The sequence below is a fragment of the Myotis davidii genome, unplaced genomic scaffold (assembly GCF_000327345.1).
Source record: "Myotis davidii unplaced genomic scaffold, ASM32734v1 scaffold723, whole genome shotgun sequence".
NCBI lineage: Eukaryota > Metazoa > Chordata > Mammalia > Chiroptera > Vespertilionidae > Myotis > Myotis davidii.
This window is the reverse complement of record NW_006294589.1, coordinates 445,004-465,240: the sequence shown is the minus strand read 5'-3', so window position 1 is coordinate 465,240 and position 20,237 is coordinate 445,004. Positions and strand designations below refer to the sequence as shown.

Genomic DNA, 20,237 nt, shown 5'->3' with positions numbered 1-20,237 from the left:
ATAACCTTTAACGTTATAGCAGGAGACTTCTTTTAACAAATCAATGCCCCTTTGTTTTTAGTTATGAATCTAATCTTTTGGTTTATTCGCTTATAAAAAGAGGCCACATATTTTCTATATATATTTCCATCAAAGAACATAGATTTCTGATTGATCAGATATTTAACCCTCCCCATCCCCCATGCAACAGGTCATAGTATCACTCTATTGCTGGGAAAATTAGAAAATCTCCACTTGTTAGCCATTGAGTTTTCTCATCAATAAATAGATAATATAATCAAATAAAACTGTTATTTTCAAGATGTAAACACCCTATATTATCGCAGAACTATATGTAGCCATATTAGAATTTATAGACTTTTTTAATAAGGGAGAAGGAAACTGGTAGGAACCAAACGACCATTTCATTTTTTACGTAAAACGATAGTTATGCCTGTTAACAAGTATACTGGTAGTCATCTGGAAGACTAGCTCTATTTCCATCTTGTCATTAGAGAGTCTTTTCTTTTTGCTTAGGTGTAGTACTTGACTCAGTTGATAAAAAGCCTGACCATATGTGAAGCTATTTCTATGATATTTGAAATGCTCCAATCTGTTTTTGGTTCCTGTACATTTATTGCAGAAGTGAGTATCCTAATAATGTCACCTAGTCACAGATCTTAATTTTGTTGGCTTTGTGAATGGCCCATAAAAGCTTGACTATTAGCCCAGTTTTATATAAAAATTATTTGGTTTCTGAAATAGTTGAATTCTTTACCAAGAAAAAAAATTTAAACCTTAAAAATAGTGATAATAATGTTAAGTCATTGGAATTCCAGCTTTTTCTTAGAGTGGTTCTCTTATGAGGTTTAAGATGTTTGTCCATTTGTTTTGTGAAGTGGGCCTTTAGATAATTAAAAGGTGAACAAATTATGATTTCAACAACAAATTTCCCCATAAAATGGGCTAAATCCCCCCACTTTCTTTTTTGAGATTTTTCACTCAGTATTTTAGCATGTTGGAATTTAGCTGGGGATGGGTAAAAGGGTTGACTAAATAACTCAAACTTTGAGGCCAGAGGAATTTTGGCTTCAGTAGGCTTCAGGATATTGTCCCATAGGGCCAGACCATCTCTTGGAATTTCAGAGGAGAAACAACCAGAAAAAAGATAAAATACCATCTAGTTTATAGACCAACCATCAGAGAAATTGGTCCTAAAATGCATAAATTACTCAAGGAAGTGTAGCACCTAATTTAACTGCCTCTCTCTCTCTCTCCACATGTGAGAATTTTTCTGGTCACCCAACATGACATGTCATTCTCCGCACTTTGTGTGTTGGCATGTGTGTTTGCATGTGAGCTCTGATGCCTTTCTGTTGTGAATTCACAACAGTCCTGTGCTGTTTTTGAGTCACCATGTGCATTTGCATGTATCCTTTTCTGTGTTTATTCAGCCACCTTAGGTGCCTGTGGTTTCAAGTGGCACAAGTACCAAAGTCAGTGCAAAAGCAACCTGTTTCCTTTGTTACCTAAATTGGGATCATGAACTTGTCAATAGCAACAAATTATTTCCATGGGAGAAAACAGCTGAAAGAATTTATCTTTATATTTTCCAGTGTTTTCCAAATAATATTCTACATGTTTTCTATTTATCTTCCCTGCAGTTCTATCCATGATTTTGATGGTGATAATCAGGTATATATCAAGAGTACTTGTGTGGATCGTGACAATTCTGGTCATACTGGGGTCACTTGGTAAGCTGCTTACTTCTTTGTTTTTCAGTAATTAGAACTGAGAATTAAAGCTTGCTTCTGACACTGCCTCAGTTTGGAACTACTTTGATTATTTAAAAAAAAAATTTCTGCTTTGCATTAATTTAAACTGTAAAAAGACTGATAAGTGGATGACATTGAAGTTAGGTCATGCTGAGATCAATAAATCAAATAAAAAGGTGAGGTCATTGGCAAATGGAGATTATTTTTTAAAGGAGCTAACTTTTTTTTTTAATCTGGGGGGAAGAACCCAAGAGAAAAGATAGCAATTGAGGCTCTGTTTGGCTTCTGGCTCTTTAATTTTCACTTGATTCTTGCAATGTTCTCTGCCAAGCAAGTGAAGGAATCCTTTTCTTTTATCTGGCACTTTGTAAGGTCTGAATCAGCCGTTGTAAGGTGTTGAAGTTCTTTCTGTTTGAAAAGTGTTTCTGGCAGAATAAGAGTGTGTGTGTGTGTGTGTGTGTGTGTAAAATTTCATTATCATTTTTCTGTCTATTGACATTCTATTTTGTTTACTGTTTGTAATGAAACTTTCTGGGCCTTCTGTGTTTATTGTCTTTTTTTTTTTTTAATTTCCCCTTCCCACTTATAAATGTGATAACTACTCATGGTATCTAACTACTTCCGTGGTAGAAAATAGAAATATAGAGAAGAAAATAAAACTTTTAATTTTTACATGCTATATCTTCTTTTTTAGAATTTACCTCTTGCCTAGTACACTCTTTTCTTAGTTTCATAGATTTTTCTCTTCCTGTTTTTCTTTTGTTCAAATCCATCAGCAGTGAGGCCCTGCTTACCCATCTTATATAAAATTACAGTGCTTTCCCAGTGCCAGCACTTTCTGTCCCTCTTACTAGATGACTTTGTTCTTAGACTTTATATGCTATGTTTTTACTTTCCCCCCTATTTTTATGTTTCCCCATTGCTATGTATGAAGCTTCATGAGGGGTGAGGGTGGGGACTTGGCTTTGTTCACTGCTCTATCCCCAACCCCTAGAACAGGAGATCCTGTTCCAGGGGTGGGCAAACTTTTTGATTCAAAGGCCAAAATGGGTTCTTAAACTGGACCGGAGGGCCAGAACAAAAGCATGGATGGAGTGTTTGTGTGAACTAATATAAATTCAAAGTAAACATCATTACATAAAAGGGTATGGTCTTTTTTTTTTTTTTAGTTTTATTCATTTCAAATGGGCCGGATCCGGCCCGCGGGCCGTAGTTTGCCCACGGCTGTGACACTCAAAATATTTGCTGAATGGATTAAACGAAGGGTTTGCCTCTGTCTTCAGTCCAGTTCTCGGAATCTGAACCAGCACTAGAGATAAAAGTTCCCATCCCTCGCACCCACCACTGTCAAAGATTTTCTGCCTTTGTTTTCATCTTTGGTGGGAACTACTCTTTTGATCTTCATTTATTCATTGTACAAATATTTCATCCGCTGCATGACTGTCGGCGCTCGGTGCTAGGGTGACCGATGTGTACGCAGAGAAGATCTTTGTCTTTCTCGGCTTCGTTGCTGATTTCTGTGACCCTTCCTTGCTCCCTCCAGGATCTCTAGCTTAAACCGATGCTGAGGCTCTCTTTGTAGCCAGCTCCACTTGGGGTACTTTCTATCTCAGCTTCAACGTCAGTAATCAGTACAGTTGAAGGAAGTGTATTTGGTGTACTGAAAGATTAGTGAGTGTCTATGAGTGTCTACAGAAGGTGGTAGTGGAACAATTAGAGCTCCCCTTTCACTGGCAAAAAAGTTATAGCTATGCGCCTCCCAGCCAAGTGGATTGCTGCTGCACTAGTCTCATGATGGATCCAGAAAATTGAGGATTTGTCAACACATTTTCAGGTGCTAATTATTGCAAAAACAGTTGTGTGTGTTTTTTGTCTCCAGGTGGCACAGGTGTACTATGGTGGCTATATGCAAAACAAAGAAAGTCTCCCAAAGAAACAATTATTCCTGAGCAGCTCCAGATAGCTGAAGACAATCTTCGGGCCCTCCTCATCTATGCCATTTCAGCTACAGTGTTCACGGTGAGTATAGGTTCAGGTTTATGCTTTTATTTACAGGAGATCATTAACGGAGGAGAAACTCACCTCTAGCTATGGCATGCCTAACCTTGATCTTCATTAGATAAAATCTCTGTCCCACAGCTGGCTTCCCTAATTGGTGAGTGCTACTGATGCAACATTTTGCTCTGCACAGCCTGCTTTTTGAGAGGATTTTCACCTAGAATATTTACATTATTATTTACTAGTAGAAAATATTTCTTATTGTCACAGGATAATGTAGTTACTTCTTTAAAAAGACTTTCTTTTTACTATAAAAAAAGTATGATTAGCCCTAACTGGTTTGGCTCAGTGGATAGAGCGTCGGCCTGTGGACTGAAAGGTCCCAAGTTCGATTCTGGTCAAGGGCATGTGCCTTGGTTGCGGGCACATCCCCAGTAGGAGGTGTGCAGGAGGCAGCTGATCGATGTTTCTCTCTCATCGATGTTTCTAACTCTATCCCTCTCCTTTCCTCTGTGTAAAAAATCAATAAAATATATATTTTTAAAAAGTATGATAGGAAATGTCACCTCGTCATTTCATTTATTTGTTTACTAATTATTTCCCATTTTTCCTTGTAAACTTTTCTTTTAACAACATTATTTCAAAAAATATAGGTGAGCTTTGCTACCTAGCACCTGTACAGTAAAATTACAAATTAACATGGGGGTAAATCATCTATATGCATTTCTTTGGTTCATCTCCTTCTCCTCTCTGAAAAAAATAAAAAAGACATTTCCCTCCACTTCTAGGTATAATCCTAAGCTTTTTAAAAAAAAACATATTTTTAAATTGATTTTTAGCAAGAGAGGAAGGGAGAGAGGTAGAGAGAAACATCATTGATTGGCTACCTTCTGCATGCCCCCTACTGGAGATCAAGCCCGCAACCCAGGCATATGCCCTGACTGGGATTCGAACTGGTGACCTCTTGGTTCCTGGGTCGATGCTCAACTGCTGAGCCACCCTGGCTGGGCCCAAGCTTTACATTTAGCATTAGAAACAAAAAAATAAAGCCACTGGTGGAAAAATATATGTTTGTTATTATTATACAAATATTTATTAATCATCTTTAAGCTCAATTATCTATACCAGGGCAGGAGGATAGAGGCTGGTGAACAAAGTGTGAATCTGGCATGGGCCGTGTTCTTAAGGAGCTTTTGCCTTAAGTGGGAGACAAGGCCCAGATATCCCCAGTGCTCCTGTGCTCATAGCATGTGGTCCGCTCCTCTGTTTTTCTTTTTTTGTTGTTTTGTTGTTGCTGTTGTTGTTAATCCTCACTCAAGGATATTTTTTTCATTGATTTTTTAAAGAGAATGGAAGGGAGGGGGAGAGACAGACAGACATCAAAGTGAGACACTTCCATTGGTTGCCTCCTGTACACACCCCGACATGCACTGTGAATCGAGCCTTCAACCAAAGTACCCTTGACTGGAATCAAACCTGCGACCCTTCAGTCCACAGGCTGACGCTCTAACCACTGAACAAAACCAGCCATGGCTGCTCCCCTATTTTTCAAAGTGACAAGCACAGATCTATTCAAATAAAGGAGGTGTTTCATCCTACCTGACAAACCATACATTTTGGTAATGAGTGGCAAAAGGAAAAGTGAGACAAATTCTAGGATTTAATAAAAAATTGAGAAGTCCATTTAGCTTTAAAGGACATTCTCAATATACCGTTGAAAATGATAAGTGCTGCAAGAGAGATACAGACCGATAAAGTATTCCTGGGATTCAGAGAATGGAACTTCCACGTTTTAGAATGAAGGTGTTACAGTAAAAATTTCCACCATTGTCCAGTTTCAGTTTTTGCTGTTTAACATGGTAACTAACCCTTTTCCCTCCATTCTCCCCACACAGGTTATCTTGTTCCTGATCATGTTGTTTATGCGCAAACGCATTGCTCTCACTATCGCCTTGTTCCACGTGGCGGGCAAGGTCTTCATTCACTTGCCACTGCTAGTCTTCCAACCCTTTTGGACTTTCTTTGCCCTTGTCCTGTTTTGGGCGTACTGGATCATGACACTTCTTTTTCTTGGCACTACTGGTAAGAAGACATTTGCTTCTTTCTCTTAGGGATGAATCTGATTCGCATTAACGTATTTAAAACATCAAAGAGATATAAGTCTTCAGACATTGATTGATTAAGTTCTAATAGCCATCGGAACTAGCAGGGGCTATGATTCTTCAGTAACCCATTTTCTAATCATGAGCTTTATCATCCTAGCAAAGTGGGTGTCAACCAGGTAAGGCCTGTAATTGCATCCTGGTTTTGAGATGGTCATGGATTTGAAGTAAACTCCTTTAGTCCCTCAGACATTTAGATCCATTCTCAGATGAAAGAATGAATGTAATGCCACTGTGGAATTGCTTTAAAACTCAGTTAGAGCTAAAGCTCAACTTGCTTCCTTGGGATTTTCTAGTTTGGAAATGATCAGAACCTAGCGAAAGCTCCTAGCGATGATTCAGTTCATAGACTCTCAGATTTGCTTGTAGCCATACTTTACATCAAAGGCTACATCTAAATGGAATTCATTGTGAGGAGCAGTGTAAGGTTAGCACACTTGTATGTAATTTCTCTGACCTTTCAGCACACATTCGCCAATTGAATAGAATATGAATTTCTGTACCTTGCTAAGAATTTAGGTCTGTCATTATTAGACAAGTAATAGCTCTGAAAAAAAATTTAAGAGCTATTTGCAAATTCATGCTTAAACTAAGTAACTGATAATGTAGTAAGAACTATACTCAAACAGAACAAATTTTAAAAGCTGTATATCTATATCATGGCTTTGGAGAAAACATAATGTTTAACTGGGTAATATTTGGCTTCACAACTTTTCAACTGATAATTATTTTTGTCCCTTAATGAGATAGCACTGTGATTATAAGTTTGTGGTTTGAGTGTAGGAACCTGTTCTTGGAAAGTAAATCAGTCTCTTAAATTAAATAGCCAGATTTGTGGTTTCGACGTTATGTGATTCTTCTTCCCTTCCTTGCTTTGCCCAGGCAGCGCTGTGAAGAACGACCAAGGCTTTGTGGAGTTCAGGGTCTCGGGGCCTCTGCAGTACATGTGGTGGTACCATGTGGTGGGCCTGATTTGGATCAGTGAATTCATTCTGGCCTGTCAGCAGATGACTGTGGCAGGAGCGGTGGTGACATACTATTTTACCAGGTGAGAATTCATACGTGTCCAACAACTTAAGATCAGCTAAGCAATTGTGCCTGAAGGGACTGGAACTGAAGCTTGTCAGAATGTCATTTCTTTAAGAAGTGGTTGGAAGTGAACATGACAAAATGTGATAGTTGATCTGTCTGGGAGGTAAGAAAACAAGTGGTTGCTATTTTATTCTTTGCACTTTTCTAAAACTTTCTAAAAAATGAATCAGAACTGCAGGCCCTGATATAACAGAAATTATATTTAACAGAAGAATGAATCCTGTGGTGTAGTGCCTTATGTACTTGGGCTTTATATGAAAGTCCATCAAAGGAAAACAAGCCTCTTTAATTTGTTTGGATCAGAGCAATTGTGTGGCTCCCTTTCCTGACTTCAGAGCTGAATACCCGTTGTAGGCCTATTGTTTCTGTTGTAATGAGGTGCCAGGTTCAGGTTGAACATCTTTTTAAGTTCCATTTTCTGATTGTACAATTAATGTCATAAGTATTTACTACCAAGAGCTTTCAAAGCACAGTTGTATTTAACTTAAAATATTAGAGCTTAAGAACCCCATGACACTACTGTAGAGAAATGACACATTAATTTTATATGGTACATGTGTAGCATTTATATTAGTTGTACTATATTACTTTGACATTTTTGTCATAAAGCTACAGTAAGAAAAATGAACCAGTTTTTCACTCCAAACATTCCTGTGTTTCCCTCCTGGCCTAGGCTCTGTTTTAATTGTCTTTTTGGTCATTTTAAAAATAGGGATAAAAGGAATTTGCCGTTTACACCTATTTTGGCATCAGTGAATCGTCTTGTCCGTTATCACCTTGGTACTGTGGCCAAAGGATCTTTCATCATCACATTAGTCAAGATTCCACGAATGATCCTTATGTACATTCACAGTCAGCTGAAAGGAAAGGTAAGGGGGAAATACGTTTCTGGACTTTCCATGGGCATATTCCAGACCTCACTCCTGCACCCAGTGACGTCATGTCCAAAGCTGCCATTGTTTTCTTCAGATTCCTGACAAAGTGGAACCCAGCTCTTCCTCCCTCGCCCCCGCCCCCGCCCCCCTTGCACTCCATATGCTCAAGCAAAATCCATCACAGCACTGGTTTCCAAAAGTGTCCCTTCCTCCGTGTCAACTCACCACCTTCCTCTTTAGAACCTCTTCCCTCTCCTCAATAGTGGAAATAATATGCATATCGACATGGCTTAGCTCAAATAACACCTCTTCCGAGAAACCTCCCCTGATTCCTCCCGTCTCGCAAATGTCTCTCTCTCAGTTCTCCACTCTCATAGCACTAGTACCTATGTCAGATTTTGATTCTAATCTTTTTGTGTGTTTAGCATTTTTTTTCCTCCTCCTAGATTGTAAGTTCCTTGCTGGTCTTCTATACCTCACTATATCTTATATGCAATAGGTACTAAACAAATGTTGAACTGATTAAAAAAAATTTAGTCAGTACATTTTAAGTGGAAAGGGGGGTGGGTATGGAAGCTTGGAAGCATAGTTTGTGCTTTTAAAATTTCTTGTTTTTCTAACATTTGGAGTATTCTTGATGATGGTGTAATTCTTTAACTTTTCAACAATTATTTCAACTTTTCCTCCTTTCCAGGAAAATGCCTGTGCTCGATGTATGTTGAAATCTTGCATTTGTTGCCTTTGGTGTCTTGAAAAGTGCCTCAATTATTTAAATCAGGTAAAATGTTTTAAAAATAATTCTAAGATTCGCTTTCAAAGATAGGTTTGTCTTTCCTTCTTCCAAGATAAAAGGATCGAGCTTACTTGAAAGGTGTTGGTTTTCTCATGGTGTTGTAAATTGTGCCTTGATCAAGTATCTCTATTTCAATCATATTCTTATTTTTATTTATTTTTTAAATATATTTTATTGATTTTTTACAGAGAGGATGTGCCTGCAACCAAGGTACATGCCCTTGACCAGAATCGAACCTGGGACCTTTCAGTACGCAGGCCGACGCTCTATCCACTGAGCCAAACTGGTTAGGGCCATATTCTTATTTTTAAAAGTAGCAAACGCACTTACCAAGGCTCATTATTAATTGTGATACATGGATAAAATATTAGGATTCCTATCTTGGGAAAGACATTTATTTCTTATGCATCTTTTTATCTTTGACTTTCCCTAAGAATTTGTCTACTCTAGCCATGGTTCTTTAATTCTTTAAAAAAACAGAACTCTGAGTGGGCCAGAGCAAATAGGTCTTTAGGACACACAATGTCAGTTGTCCATGGGCCACCAGTTTGTTGCCTCTGCTTTAAAGAATTTAGGGGATAATAGTAAAGAAGAGTGTTGATATGGAGGGAGAGTAGGCCGGAGTCATTTTGCAGCACAATAGGAGATTCCTAATCCCTAATCCATGCTCCACTGCCACACCGCAGGGGAAATACAGTTGGCTTCAAAAAAGAGCTTTACGTATTTTAAATGACCCATTTAGTATTTGCAGCAGAGGTGTGAGTTTTACAAATAAACAGTGAACTGTGAGCCAGCCACTCTTTGTTTTTGTTGGTGCTTATCTTAGTGGGACATGAAGGTGATTATACATCTAACCTGACAGGTAGGATTCACTTTAGGTAGAGAGATTGTTACACCCAGGATCTGTTTCTCTTAGGCATTGGATTACTCAGGCCTTGGTTTATCTGGCACCGTTTGAAGGTAGTACATTTCACACTGGAGAGCGTCTGCTCTCTGGCTCATAAGCTCTTCAGATGATAAAGCTGTTCTCGATATGGTATGAGTGGAAGTTGAGAACATTTTTGAGCACCACTAGCTGATACCATACTAAGCACTTTATGTATATTATCACTTTCCACAACTCCGTAAGGAAGGCTCCTTTCCCCTGTTTTTCAGATGACAAAATTGAGACTGGGCATCTCATGACAAATAATCACATAAGCTAGAGGTGGAGGAAGTTTTCAAATCTAAGTTCACTCAGCTCTTCCCTTAATATTACACTGCCTCTTGTATAAATATATACACGTTTTGTGCAATATAAAGAACACTAAATTATAGTTTATTATAGAGAATAAGTAAACATCTCACATTTTTATGTATCATGCTGTAAGCTAAGACAAGTGGTTTTAAAGCCAATCTATTTTAAGTAATACTTGCAACATCAGCTTAATTCTGGTGACCCCTAAAAAGTCTAAAAACTTACAACCCAACTGAATGAAATCTATGGTTTAAGTTTGACTTTGTGCCCCTTTCATCCCTCACTCTAAATAAGAAAGGGATCATTTTAATGGCCTTTTCCCTTATTTCATTTATAATGATCCACACATAGAGGTGCACACATCCTGTTTATCTTTTCCTACCATTGCCGACTAGCCTGCCCTTATCACGTGTTATTATGTAAGATTTTAAACTTTAAGAGAGTTTCTAGATAATTAAGTGAAGAAAAGAAAGAAGGTGTGAGACTGTGGAAGCTGTGCTCTGGGACAGATGGCCACACAGGTCTGAGTTACCTGCATGGTGACCTCTGTCCTAACATATTCCTTCCACATGGTCACTACTTCCACTGTATCCTGTCACACAGGAATGCTACCAGTGACCACGTGGGCTAATAGGCATCCTTGTAGAAAGATCCCTGGAGGGTGATCAGCTTTTACCTTGCACTGGGAGTTAATGAATTTGAGGCCTCTGTCCTGCCTGAGCAGAGGTTGGGCAGGAGAGAAATGTTATTCAGTGATGCCCTTCTGTGCGGTATAGCCCAGATCAGGAGGGGAAGTTGCAAAGGACTCTGGGTTTCTTGAGAGCCTTTGCACGACTCCTTTTAGACTAGAAGGTGCAGAAGCAGAGAGAAGTGTTACTGACCTGCTGTGGTCAGTAGCACATTTTTCTTTCTGAAGAGATCATCTTGACTTGTGTGGATCACATGCAGCTCATCTAACTGCCTTGGCAGTGGGAGGAAGCTCATAAAATATCCCCTCAGGTTGCAGGCACAGATCTATAGGAATATTGCCAGGAATTGTCTATGAGCCCATCCAACCCTGGAGTTGAGAAGTAAAGAAATGAAATCGCTGCCTCCTTCCACGTCTACAAATAGAAGGGCTTCTGCTCTAAATAAAAGTAGATGGGATGGGTGGGGCAGCGTCAGGAGAGAAGAAAGAAGCAGCAGAGGCGAAATAATAAAAGTTCTCAAGTAAACTGACGCTCCTGAACACCAAGGAGGGCAACGGGAAAGCTTTTATAGTTTACGTTGGAGGTGTTGGGCCTGCTCCTGGAGGCAGCTGGTCTGGTGATGACAGGAGAGATTCTGCAGGTGGTGGCTCCTCTCTTGCTTCTGTCTCCTTTCAAGGAAAGTCGTGCTCCAACCGCAGCAGGGAGAACCGCATAATTAAGAGAGTTGTCTTTCCTTGAGGGGGTGGGATTTAAGACAGTAAGTAGTGAATTTAAATGGATTGTTCTGTGACCTTGATTCTAGACATTATAATGCTTTTTATACTTCAGGAAGCATCTCATAATCTATATATTTAATGTGATCTAGGGGATTTTCCTCTGAAAAACTATTAAATACAGTTGACCTCGCATATCTGTGTGTTCCATATCCACAGGTTTCACACCTGCATATTTAACCAGGCATGGATGGAAAACCTTGGGAGGGGGGGGTGGGAGGGTGTTATGGTGTTGCTGACCTGACCTGTACTATGTGGTTAGTCCTGTGGTGGCTGCATCTGTACTGAACATGTACAGACTTTTTTTTTTCTTGTCACTATTTCCTAATCAATACAGTAAAATAGCTCTTTACATAGCACTTACATTGTATTAGGTATTATAAGTAATCTAGAGATGATTTAAAGTATATAGGAGGATGTGTGCATAGGCTATATGCAAATACTAAGGGACTTGAGCCTGGTCGGAATTTGGTGTCATTGGCTATCCTGGAACCAGAACCCCTGCAGATATCGAGGGACGACTAAAACTGGTTTGTTGGTCTCTTGGAGTAAATATTTTTGGCGTCGTGGACCATGTAGTCTCTCACAGTTGCTCAGTTCTGCCATTGTGGCATGAAAACAGCCATAATAAAGAGGAAAAAAAATGAGCATGGCTATGTTTCAATAAAACGTTATTTATAAAGTAGGCAGCAGGCAAGATTTGGCCCACACGCAGTCATTAGAGGACCCCTGCTTTAGAATAAATTGCTATGTGGGTGTGCTTTTTAGTGAGGACATAGGGAACTGGTGAGAACTGAGAGCTAGTTTGGCTTTTTTGAGAATTGTTCAGACGAAGGCAGTTCTCCATGGTTTTTCAGCAAAGTTACTATTGCACAAGATCAAACGTATGGTTATTTTGATGTCATGGAGGCATTTGATAGAATGTTTCAAAAGGAGCTTTGTAAAAATGAAGAAATGTGGGCCACTGCAGTTAGGTAATTAACTCTTTGGTGCCTGCTATCTCTTCACGGATAAGAAAAACAGTGAGATAACAATAGAAGAGAGTAAGCAGCAAATGAATGCTGAGAAAAACTAAACAATGATTTCTTTAACATACCGTATATATTAGCTTTTGAGACAAAAAGACCTGCGAACGTAATATGGTCATATATTCTGAGAAGAAATTACCCCAATCTGTGTGGTGGAATTTCATAAGTTAAAATCATACTGTGTTTCTCAAAAAAGCATGGTAATTTCCTATTGCTCCATTTCTGAAAAAAGTATCTGAACGTTAAGTAGCCTCTACGCTGTCCAGTACTCTTTCCTTGGCCCTCAACTGCTCTGCATTTTTAATCAGTGAATCTAATCATATAATGGCAAATTAAATTTTTGATGAGTCAAACCTCACCTCCATACCAGGTTCCTACTCACTAACAGGCATTCAGTGCTCAGTGTTGAACCTTGATAGACAGCACAGTGTAGAGCAAGCATGTCACATTCACAGGCTAACACGGGCCAAGTAAACGAGGCATGCGGCCCACGGGCCACAAGTTGGGCGTGCTTGGTGTAGTCAGCCCTTCCTGCCGTCTCCCAGCCACTTGAACATTTGGGACCCACCAGTGATTTCTTGAGTTGGCACTAAACCAACAATTCCTCAGGACCAAACATTTTCGTCACAAAATTCATATACTTTCCTAAGGCTCAGACATATTTGATGTTCTAGTACTTATTCACATTTCCAGAAAATGTCAATGCTCTTCTAAAATGTAAAAAAGAAGGGAGGCAATCAGTCCGTGACTAGTGGGTCAAAGAGGACACGGGGCAGCAGATGCAGGTATAATTGAATAAAACTATGTCATCTGGGACTCAGTGCTACAAGGGCCAGAAAGCCAGCTCAGTCTGACCTAAAAAAGAGAGAGAGAGTGAGAAAGGGGGAGGGAGTGGCAGGAGAGGGTAGAGATTCTTAACAATGTATGAGCTTCCGCAACTTCATGAAAAGCCCAGAAATCTGGCTAGTTCCTAATGATGTCAAATATTGTCACCAAGTGCAGGGACCTGATTTCCCTCTGCTCTGACTTCCGTGGTGTTCGCCTCACCCTCAGTTTCACACTGTGACCTCCAGCAGCTCTAGGCTCTTCCCATTATGTTGGCAAAACATCCATGGCAATTCGTACCCTCGGAGCTCCTCATCCAGGAAAAGAGAGAGAGCTGCTCTGTAGGGATCACCTGTGGATGAAGAAGGAAACTTCTTTCTCCCAGAAGCCCCAGGGGATGTCATTTACTTCCAGGGGCCCTGGTTCGTTTATATGCCAGTTTCTGAACCCATCCTTGCCCATCGCCACTGCTGAAGGTGGTGTCAGCTCCACTCAGATGCTAAGACAGTGGGGAAGAGCTGTTTACTCAAATGAGAGAGCAGGCCCCGCTCCCAGATTGGAGGGGTATAGAATAGTGGGCAGCAAACAGCGATCGCTATAAGAGCTGTGAGAAGTGACAGCAGAGGAGGAAGCACCAAGGAGGAGGTGGTAGGCGTTCCAGGTTAGAGAGCACCACAATCTGAAGCCTTTACAATTTGTGTAGCTTCCAAAGCATCACTGAAATGGTACTAATGCATCATGGGTATTCACAGTGACAGACCTGAGACATCTCGGCAAGGTTAAATTCTGTTTGATTTACTCAGACAAGGGAGAAGTTTATGGACATGGGAAAGGTAGTCTGTGTTTTCATAAATTTCAGTGTTTTTAAAGGACCCAAACTAAATCTACTGAAAAGTTCTTTTTACCATATCAGGCTTTTTTTTTAATATCTCATATTTTCTTGTGCTTCAGAATCTTACTCTTATACCTCACCAGAGCCATGGGTTTAATAGTGAAATATTGTTACAAGCTATGTTTAATTATATCTTAACAAAGTAGGATTATATTTATTGATGAGAATATTGTTTTTGCTTCTGCCCAGAATGCATACACAGCCACAGCTATCAACAGCACCAACTTCTGCACCTCTGCGAAGGACGCCTTTGTCATCCTCGTGGAGAATGCTTTGCGAGTGGCTGCCATCAACACAGTGGGGGATTTCATGTTATTCCTCGGCAAGGTAAGAGCAAGCATATTACTGGAGATGTACATTAAATTTTTGCATATAAATATGTATATATATTTGCTCTAATTTCAAAAAACATCTGCCCACCAAAAGAAAATTAAAAGTAACTTAATATAGTAGTATAGCAAGCACATACAAACTCCTTAATATGTGCTAGGCACCTTTCTAAGTACTTTGTATATGTATTGTGCTCATTTAATCCTCACAACAGATTTGTAAAGGAAGATCCATTGGGATTATCATTTTATAGGTGGGGAAACTGAGGCCCGGGGTGGTTAAATGTAACTTGTCTATGTTTTTGCTTAAATGTTTTGAAGTATTAAGTAACAGTCTGTGTAGTCGTTCGGGGTACTGCGTCTGGAGCTTGACTGCCTGGATTTAAATTCTGCCTCTTTTACTTACTAGCTGTAGTACTGGTGGTACATAACCACTCTGTGCCTCAGTTTGCTCATTTATAAATTTGGGATAATAATAATAATAAAGCCAAAACCTTAGGGTTGTGAGGATTAAATTGGTTAGTACCTAAGACATTGCTTGACATATAAGTTCTCAATAAATGTTAGCTGTCATCATTACTATACCATATGTAAACCCCTTTAAAATAGTTATATGTCTAGCCTTTGCTAATATACACATTAAACAGGAAAGTATAAAAGAAACTATAAATACATGACAAATACAACTAGCAGTCCCAGGTGATTCTCTTGAAGAAGAGACAGAAGAACTTCGCTGGAGAGAACATGGCAAAAGATCCTGGACAGAACCTGGCTACAGAACTTGGTTGGAGAACCTAGACAGAACCTGGCTGAAGAACCCGGCTACAGAACCTAGCAACCGAACCTGGCTGGAGAACCTAAACCGAACCTGGCTGGAGAACCTAGCGAGAGAACATGGCTACAGAACCTGGCTGGAGAACGTGGCTGGAGAACCTAGCAAGAGAACATGGACACAGAACTTGGCTGGAGATTGTGGCTAGAGATCCTGGCAAGGCTGCTGATCAACTGAACACTGTCTCCGTGTCATTCCTTCTTCGCTGACTCCGTCCACACCTTTGGGGACCCCTGGACCTGCTGGGGCTGGACCCCAGAACTTCGCTAGAGATCCAGGCCAGAACTTGGCTGGAGATCCTGGCAAGGCTGCTGATCAACTGAACGCTGTCTACATGTCATTCCTTCTTCGCCGACTCCGTCCACACCTTTGGGGACCCCTGGACCCGCTGGGGTTGGACCCCAGCACTGAGCCACCTGGCCAGGATATGGGGCACTTTTAAAAAGCATTTTGCTGCACTTAGATCCAACCTATCAGACTTGGGGATGTATCAACTCTACAAGTGATTTCTAGTTGCCTCTAATAGTTGGAAACCCCTGTGTTCTCTACTTGAATAAATGCGTGACACCCTTCCATTATATTTGGGAATAATTAGTACATCCTTTGACTTCTTTGCCTAAATATTAATAATTCTCGAAGGTTTTTCTCTCATGACAATATCCACCTTCCACCTCAACAGCTTTTTCTCTCAACATCTAAGTTTGTCTGAGCCCCATCTTCTACCTATAACTAACTTAACAGTGCGAATGTGGTTTACCTTTTAGTGGCATAATGAGACCACAAAGAATCTCAGTCTTTCTATAGGGTGGACATAAAAAGTTTGAATAAGAGTATAAGAAAGAACTCATTCTAAAATTGAAACCAAAAGAGTGGAAAGTGAATGTGATTAGCTCTCTGTGGAAATCACCTCAGAAAAGTTACAGAGAAGAGTCATAAGAGTTGGCCACAAAAATGGAGTGTGTGTGTGTGTGTGTGTGTGTGTTGGGAGTTGTTTCCCAAATCTTGGACAGACCCAGATTTGCTCCCTAAAGTCATCTGATAGAAGGATCTCTTTACAGCTTAACCAGTATGTTATCCAATGCATTATAACTCCTGGTTAAGTTCGTGGTGAATGAAAGATGCTTTGTTGTTGATAAATAGTAAAGAAGAGATGAAAGAGGAATTCTCAGCCTGACTGTCCTCAGCACTGGACAAGGGAAGGCCATGGTAGTTCTGGAGGATTCTTCCTTTGTTAAGGCTTAATGCCAGGCCAGTAAAGGGCAAGCATGTGTGTGAGATTGAAAATAACCTATTCCTGCTTTGTATCAGTACCACGCATTTTCAGTTACCTGGAAAGAGCCCTGAAGTTGGCATCATAAGACCATTATTGGAGTGGTATCTGCTGACCTTCGGTGGGTTGGCCAGCATGTTTCTTAGTCTATAAAATGAGATGATAATGTTTTCCATAAACCATTCATAAAAAATGTAAAGTGTTGAGTATGAGGTAATGAGGCATCAGAGTAGGTGGTTCTTGACAAGAATCAAATTGGTTATTTCCTTTATTCTCATGGATGTTTTTAGCAACCCTTTTTCTCACAGATAATTGAAAGATAAACTTCATGGCAAATATTAAATTTGCCCCATATTCTATTTGAAATAAAATATGAAATAATGAAAAGGCTCTTAGTGATGTTTGTTGCAGCATTATTTATATCTGCCAACAATATACATGACCAACTGTAGGAGAATGGTTAAATAAATGTTATTTTTTTGTTGTTAAATAAATTTTAAATAACCCATAAAATGAAATTATGTAGCTGAATAAGTATTTATGAATATTCATAATGCTACTATAAATATTAAGGAAGAGCTTTTAATGATTTGTTTATACAATACTATTTCATAAATGTAAAAATGCTTAGAAAAAAATCTGTAGCAATACCGTGAAATGTCGGTAATTTTCTTCTTCTGAGTGCTAAGAATGTGCATAATTTTTCCCCCTAAAAAAGGCATACATTTATCTTAAGAATTGCCACAGGTGCCAAATAAGGGAAGCTTTAGAAAACAAGCATAACATTTGGAAAACTTGATTATTTTTAATGTCAACAAGGATGGTTCGTTAAATTTATATTATATTATATACATGTATACCTCTGTGTGTATATGGTACATAGGGGTTATACTTTCTAATTTCAGATGGAAAGGACTCATGTGACCATCACATATAAGTAGTAAAGAGAATTTTACATCTGCCAACGATGACGAAATAGCGGTTTCTACCTCAGGGTATTACATATGGTCTTTGTTCTCTCTGCCTCAGGTGCTGATAGTCTGCAGCACGGGCTTGGCTGGGATTATGCTGCTCAACTACCAGCAAGATTACACAGTCTGGGTGCTGCCTCTGATCATCGTCTGCCTCTTTGCTTTCCTAGTCGCTCATTGCTTCCTGTCCATTTATGAAATGGTAGTGGATGTGTTATTCTTGTGTTTTGCCATTGATACAAAATACAATGATGGGAGCCCTGGCAGAGAATTCTATATGGATAAAGTACTGATGGTAAGTACTTCCAATGGCCTCTACTGCTTTAGGGATGACAAGACTAATAAAATTACACCTGTAACACTGGTGCCTGCGGTTGGTCTTGGGGGAGCCAGGGAAGAAGGCCCCCTTGGCGTGGATGAGACCATTTAAGATCCACTTAGCTAGAGCAGTACCCATTAATGGGCCTGAGTCCGCACTATTCCATTCTGCTGCCCCGCTCTCTGCAGTTAGACAGATTTGAATTGACTTTTAAACCTGACTTTTAGCCCTTGAATTAGAATTAAAACATTGGACCATGTTCTAAGTGCACTTTCCTGTGGGGTGGGGCTCAAAGACAAAAAGTCTTAGTTCCCAGGTTGTAGTTAGTAACTCCCTGTATTTCTCTATCTACCACTTTTCCAAGTATGATTGCTGTCTACTCCATTAAAACTCGTTATCCTAAGTATGCCAGGCCAAATGAAAGGCATTTTGTAATGAATATAGATGAATAGACCCATGACTGGTAGATTGTCTTGTTTTATATTATTCAGGATCCGAACCTTTACACAGGTACATTTAGATTCTTTATAGTTATGTTGCCTCTGCAGCTTCCCTATATTAGAACCTCAATGAAACCTTTTTTTAAATTTAGAAATTATGTTAAATGGTTTAAATACTAGATACTACAAAATTAAAGGTGCTTTTTCTTTTTTCATTTACCTGAGAATATATTTATTGATGTTTAGAGAGAGGAAAAGTGAGAGAGAAACATCAATTGGTTGACCCCCCCCCCCCCCCATAACCCCAACTGGGATCGAACCCACATCCTAGGAATGTGCCGTGACCGGGAATCAAACCCGCAACCCTTTTGGTGTATGGGACAACACCCAACCAACTGAGCCATCTGGCCAGGACTTAAAGATGTTTTTTAATAATACCACCTCGCTATTAAGCTGTGAAATATTCCTGTCTTAAGAGTGGATAATATTGAAAACTATGTCAATGTTAGGTATTGAAAATAAAAGCCATCTTCCAGGAGAATGGACTTAAATCTATTTATTTAAAATAAATGTGTTAATAAATAAACTAGATTTTTTAAAATATATTTTTATTGATTTTTTACAGAGAGGAAGGGAGAGAGATAGAGAGTTAGAAACATCGATGAGAGAGAAACATCGATCAGCCGCCTCCTGCACACTCCCCACTGGGGATGTGCCCACAACCCAGGTACATGCCCCTGACCGGAATCGAACCCGGGACCTTTCAGTCCGCAGGCCGACACTCTATCCACTGAGCCAAACCGGTTTCGGCACTAGATTTTTTTTTTAATTGCAAAATTATCCAATGAGTTAACTGACCTATTTGGTACTGATTATCTCTTTTACCAAGCACATCATCAACTAAATTTTGGACATTTTCAAAGTGGAATTTGGCCCATGATAATTGCATCTCTTTTGTGATTATAGCATTTAGGAGAAATGTTTATTTTTGTTTTTCAGCCACTGATTAATGCAGAGCAAAAAAAGACTGCAGCTCTGATGTCTGCTGCTATTATTGATGGCTATGGTTTTAGGGCCTCCATTGACCAGTATTGAGTCAAAAATGTAAATGTTCTTTAGAATGTGAAAGGACCTAAGAATTTTGCCATTTGGTCCCTATTTTGCAGGAGTTTGTGGAAAACAGTAGGAAAGCAATGAAGGAAGCTGGGAAGGGAGGCGCTGCTGATGCCAGAGAGCTGAAACCGATGGTAGGTGGAGATGAGGAGGTGGCCGCCCTCCCCGAGTTTCACTTTCACTTCCTCTCTCTCTCTGTCTTCACCGACTGCGCCTCCTCGGGAGAAGCGTTTGCTGTCTGTATCACACAGGACATGCTGCTCTTTCTGTTTGTGTGTCTGCCCATCACTTGGATGGCAGAATTCTTGTCACGCCTGAGACTGCCTTCTGTAAAAGTAAGCTGAAAGGAACACGGCATTGTCACAATGAAGAGTGGTCGTGGCAGGGTAGAGCATAGTTTTGTCTCTAAGGTGAAATTGCTGTTTCTGGTGTGTGTTTTTTTTTATTTCCTTTGTAACTGTCAGTGGTTAGTTTTCATTGGACTGAACATTTGGTTGTGCACTCACACTGACGGCTTGAGTTCTGTCATTTTGGAAGGTGATAAGAGCAGTTCCTTTCAACTTGCTAAAATCCATACTCCCCCATTTTTTAATATTGGTTTCTGTCTTTTCCCCTTGGCTGACTTTTTCTTCTGTTGCCTGGATTGTACTTTCCTTATTTCTAAAGTTATTTTTAAGTAGCAAACAAGTCTCTTTTCATCAACAACCGCATTTTCCACTCAGTAAGACAACCTGGTCTTCTCCAAACCTCAGCTCAATTGTGGGAAGGATAAGTTACCTCTCTGGTCAGTGATACAGACATTCTACTATCATTTCGGGGGGAGTGGGGAAAAGTACTTTAAAGTT

General features: G+C 39.7%; 1 protein-coding gene across 3 annotated transcripts in view; it reads left to right on the top strand.

Moving 5' to 3' along the window:
• Nucleotides 1–20,237, top strand: part of SLC44A1 (solute carrier family 44 (choline transporter), member 1) — a 110,034-nt gene that overhangs the window by 48,549 nt on the left and 41,248 nt on the right. For all 3 annotated transcript variants that reach the window (XR_001514744.1, XM_006768730.2, XM_015567197.1), the window contains exons 6-14: nt 1,644–1,733; nt 3,634–3,773; nt 5,648–5,834; nt 6,797–6,962; nt 7,719–7,875; nt 8,576–8,659; nt 14,308–14,445; nt 17,579–17,815; nt 19,446–19,526. Coding sequence is in view for 2 of the 3 variants with exons in the window: in XM_006768730.2 (XP_006768793.1) it covers nt 1,644–1,733; nt 3,634–3,773; nt 5,648–5,834; nt 6,797–6,962; nt 7,719–7,875; nt 8,576–8,659; nt 14,308–14,445; nt 17,579–17,815; nt 19,446–19,526 (1,280 nt within the window). In the remaining variant the exon portion in view is untranslated. The remainder of the gene's footprint in view (nt 1–1,643; nt 1,734–3,633; nt 3,774–5,647; nt 5,835–6,796; nt 6,963–7,718; nt 7,876–8,575; nt 8,660–14,307; nt 14,446–17,578; nt 17,816–19,445; nt 19,527–20,237) is intronic.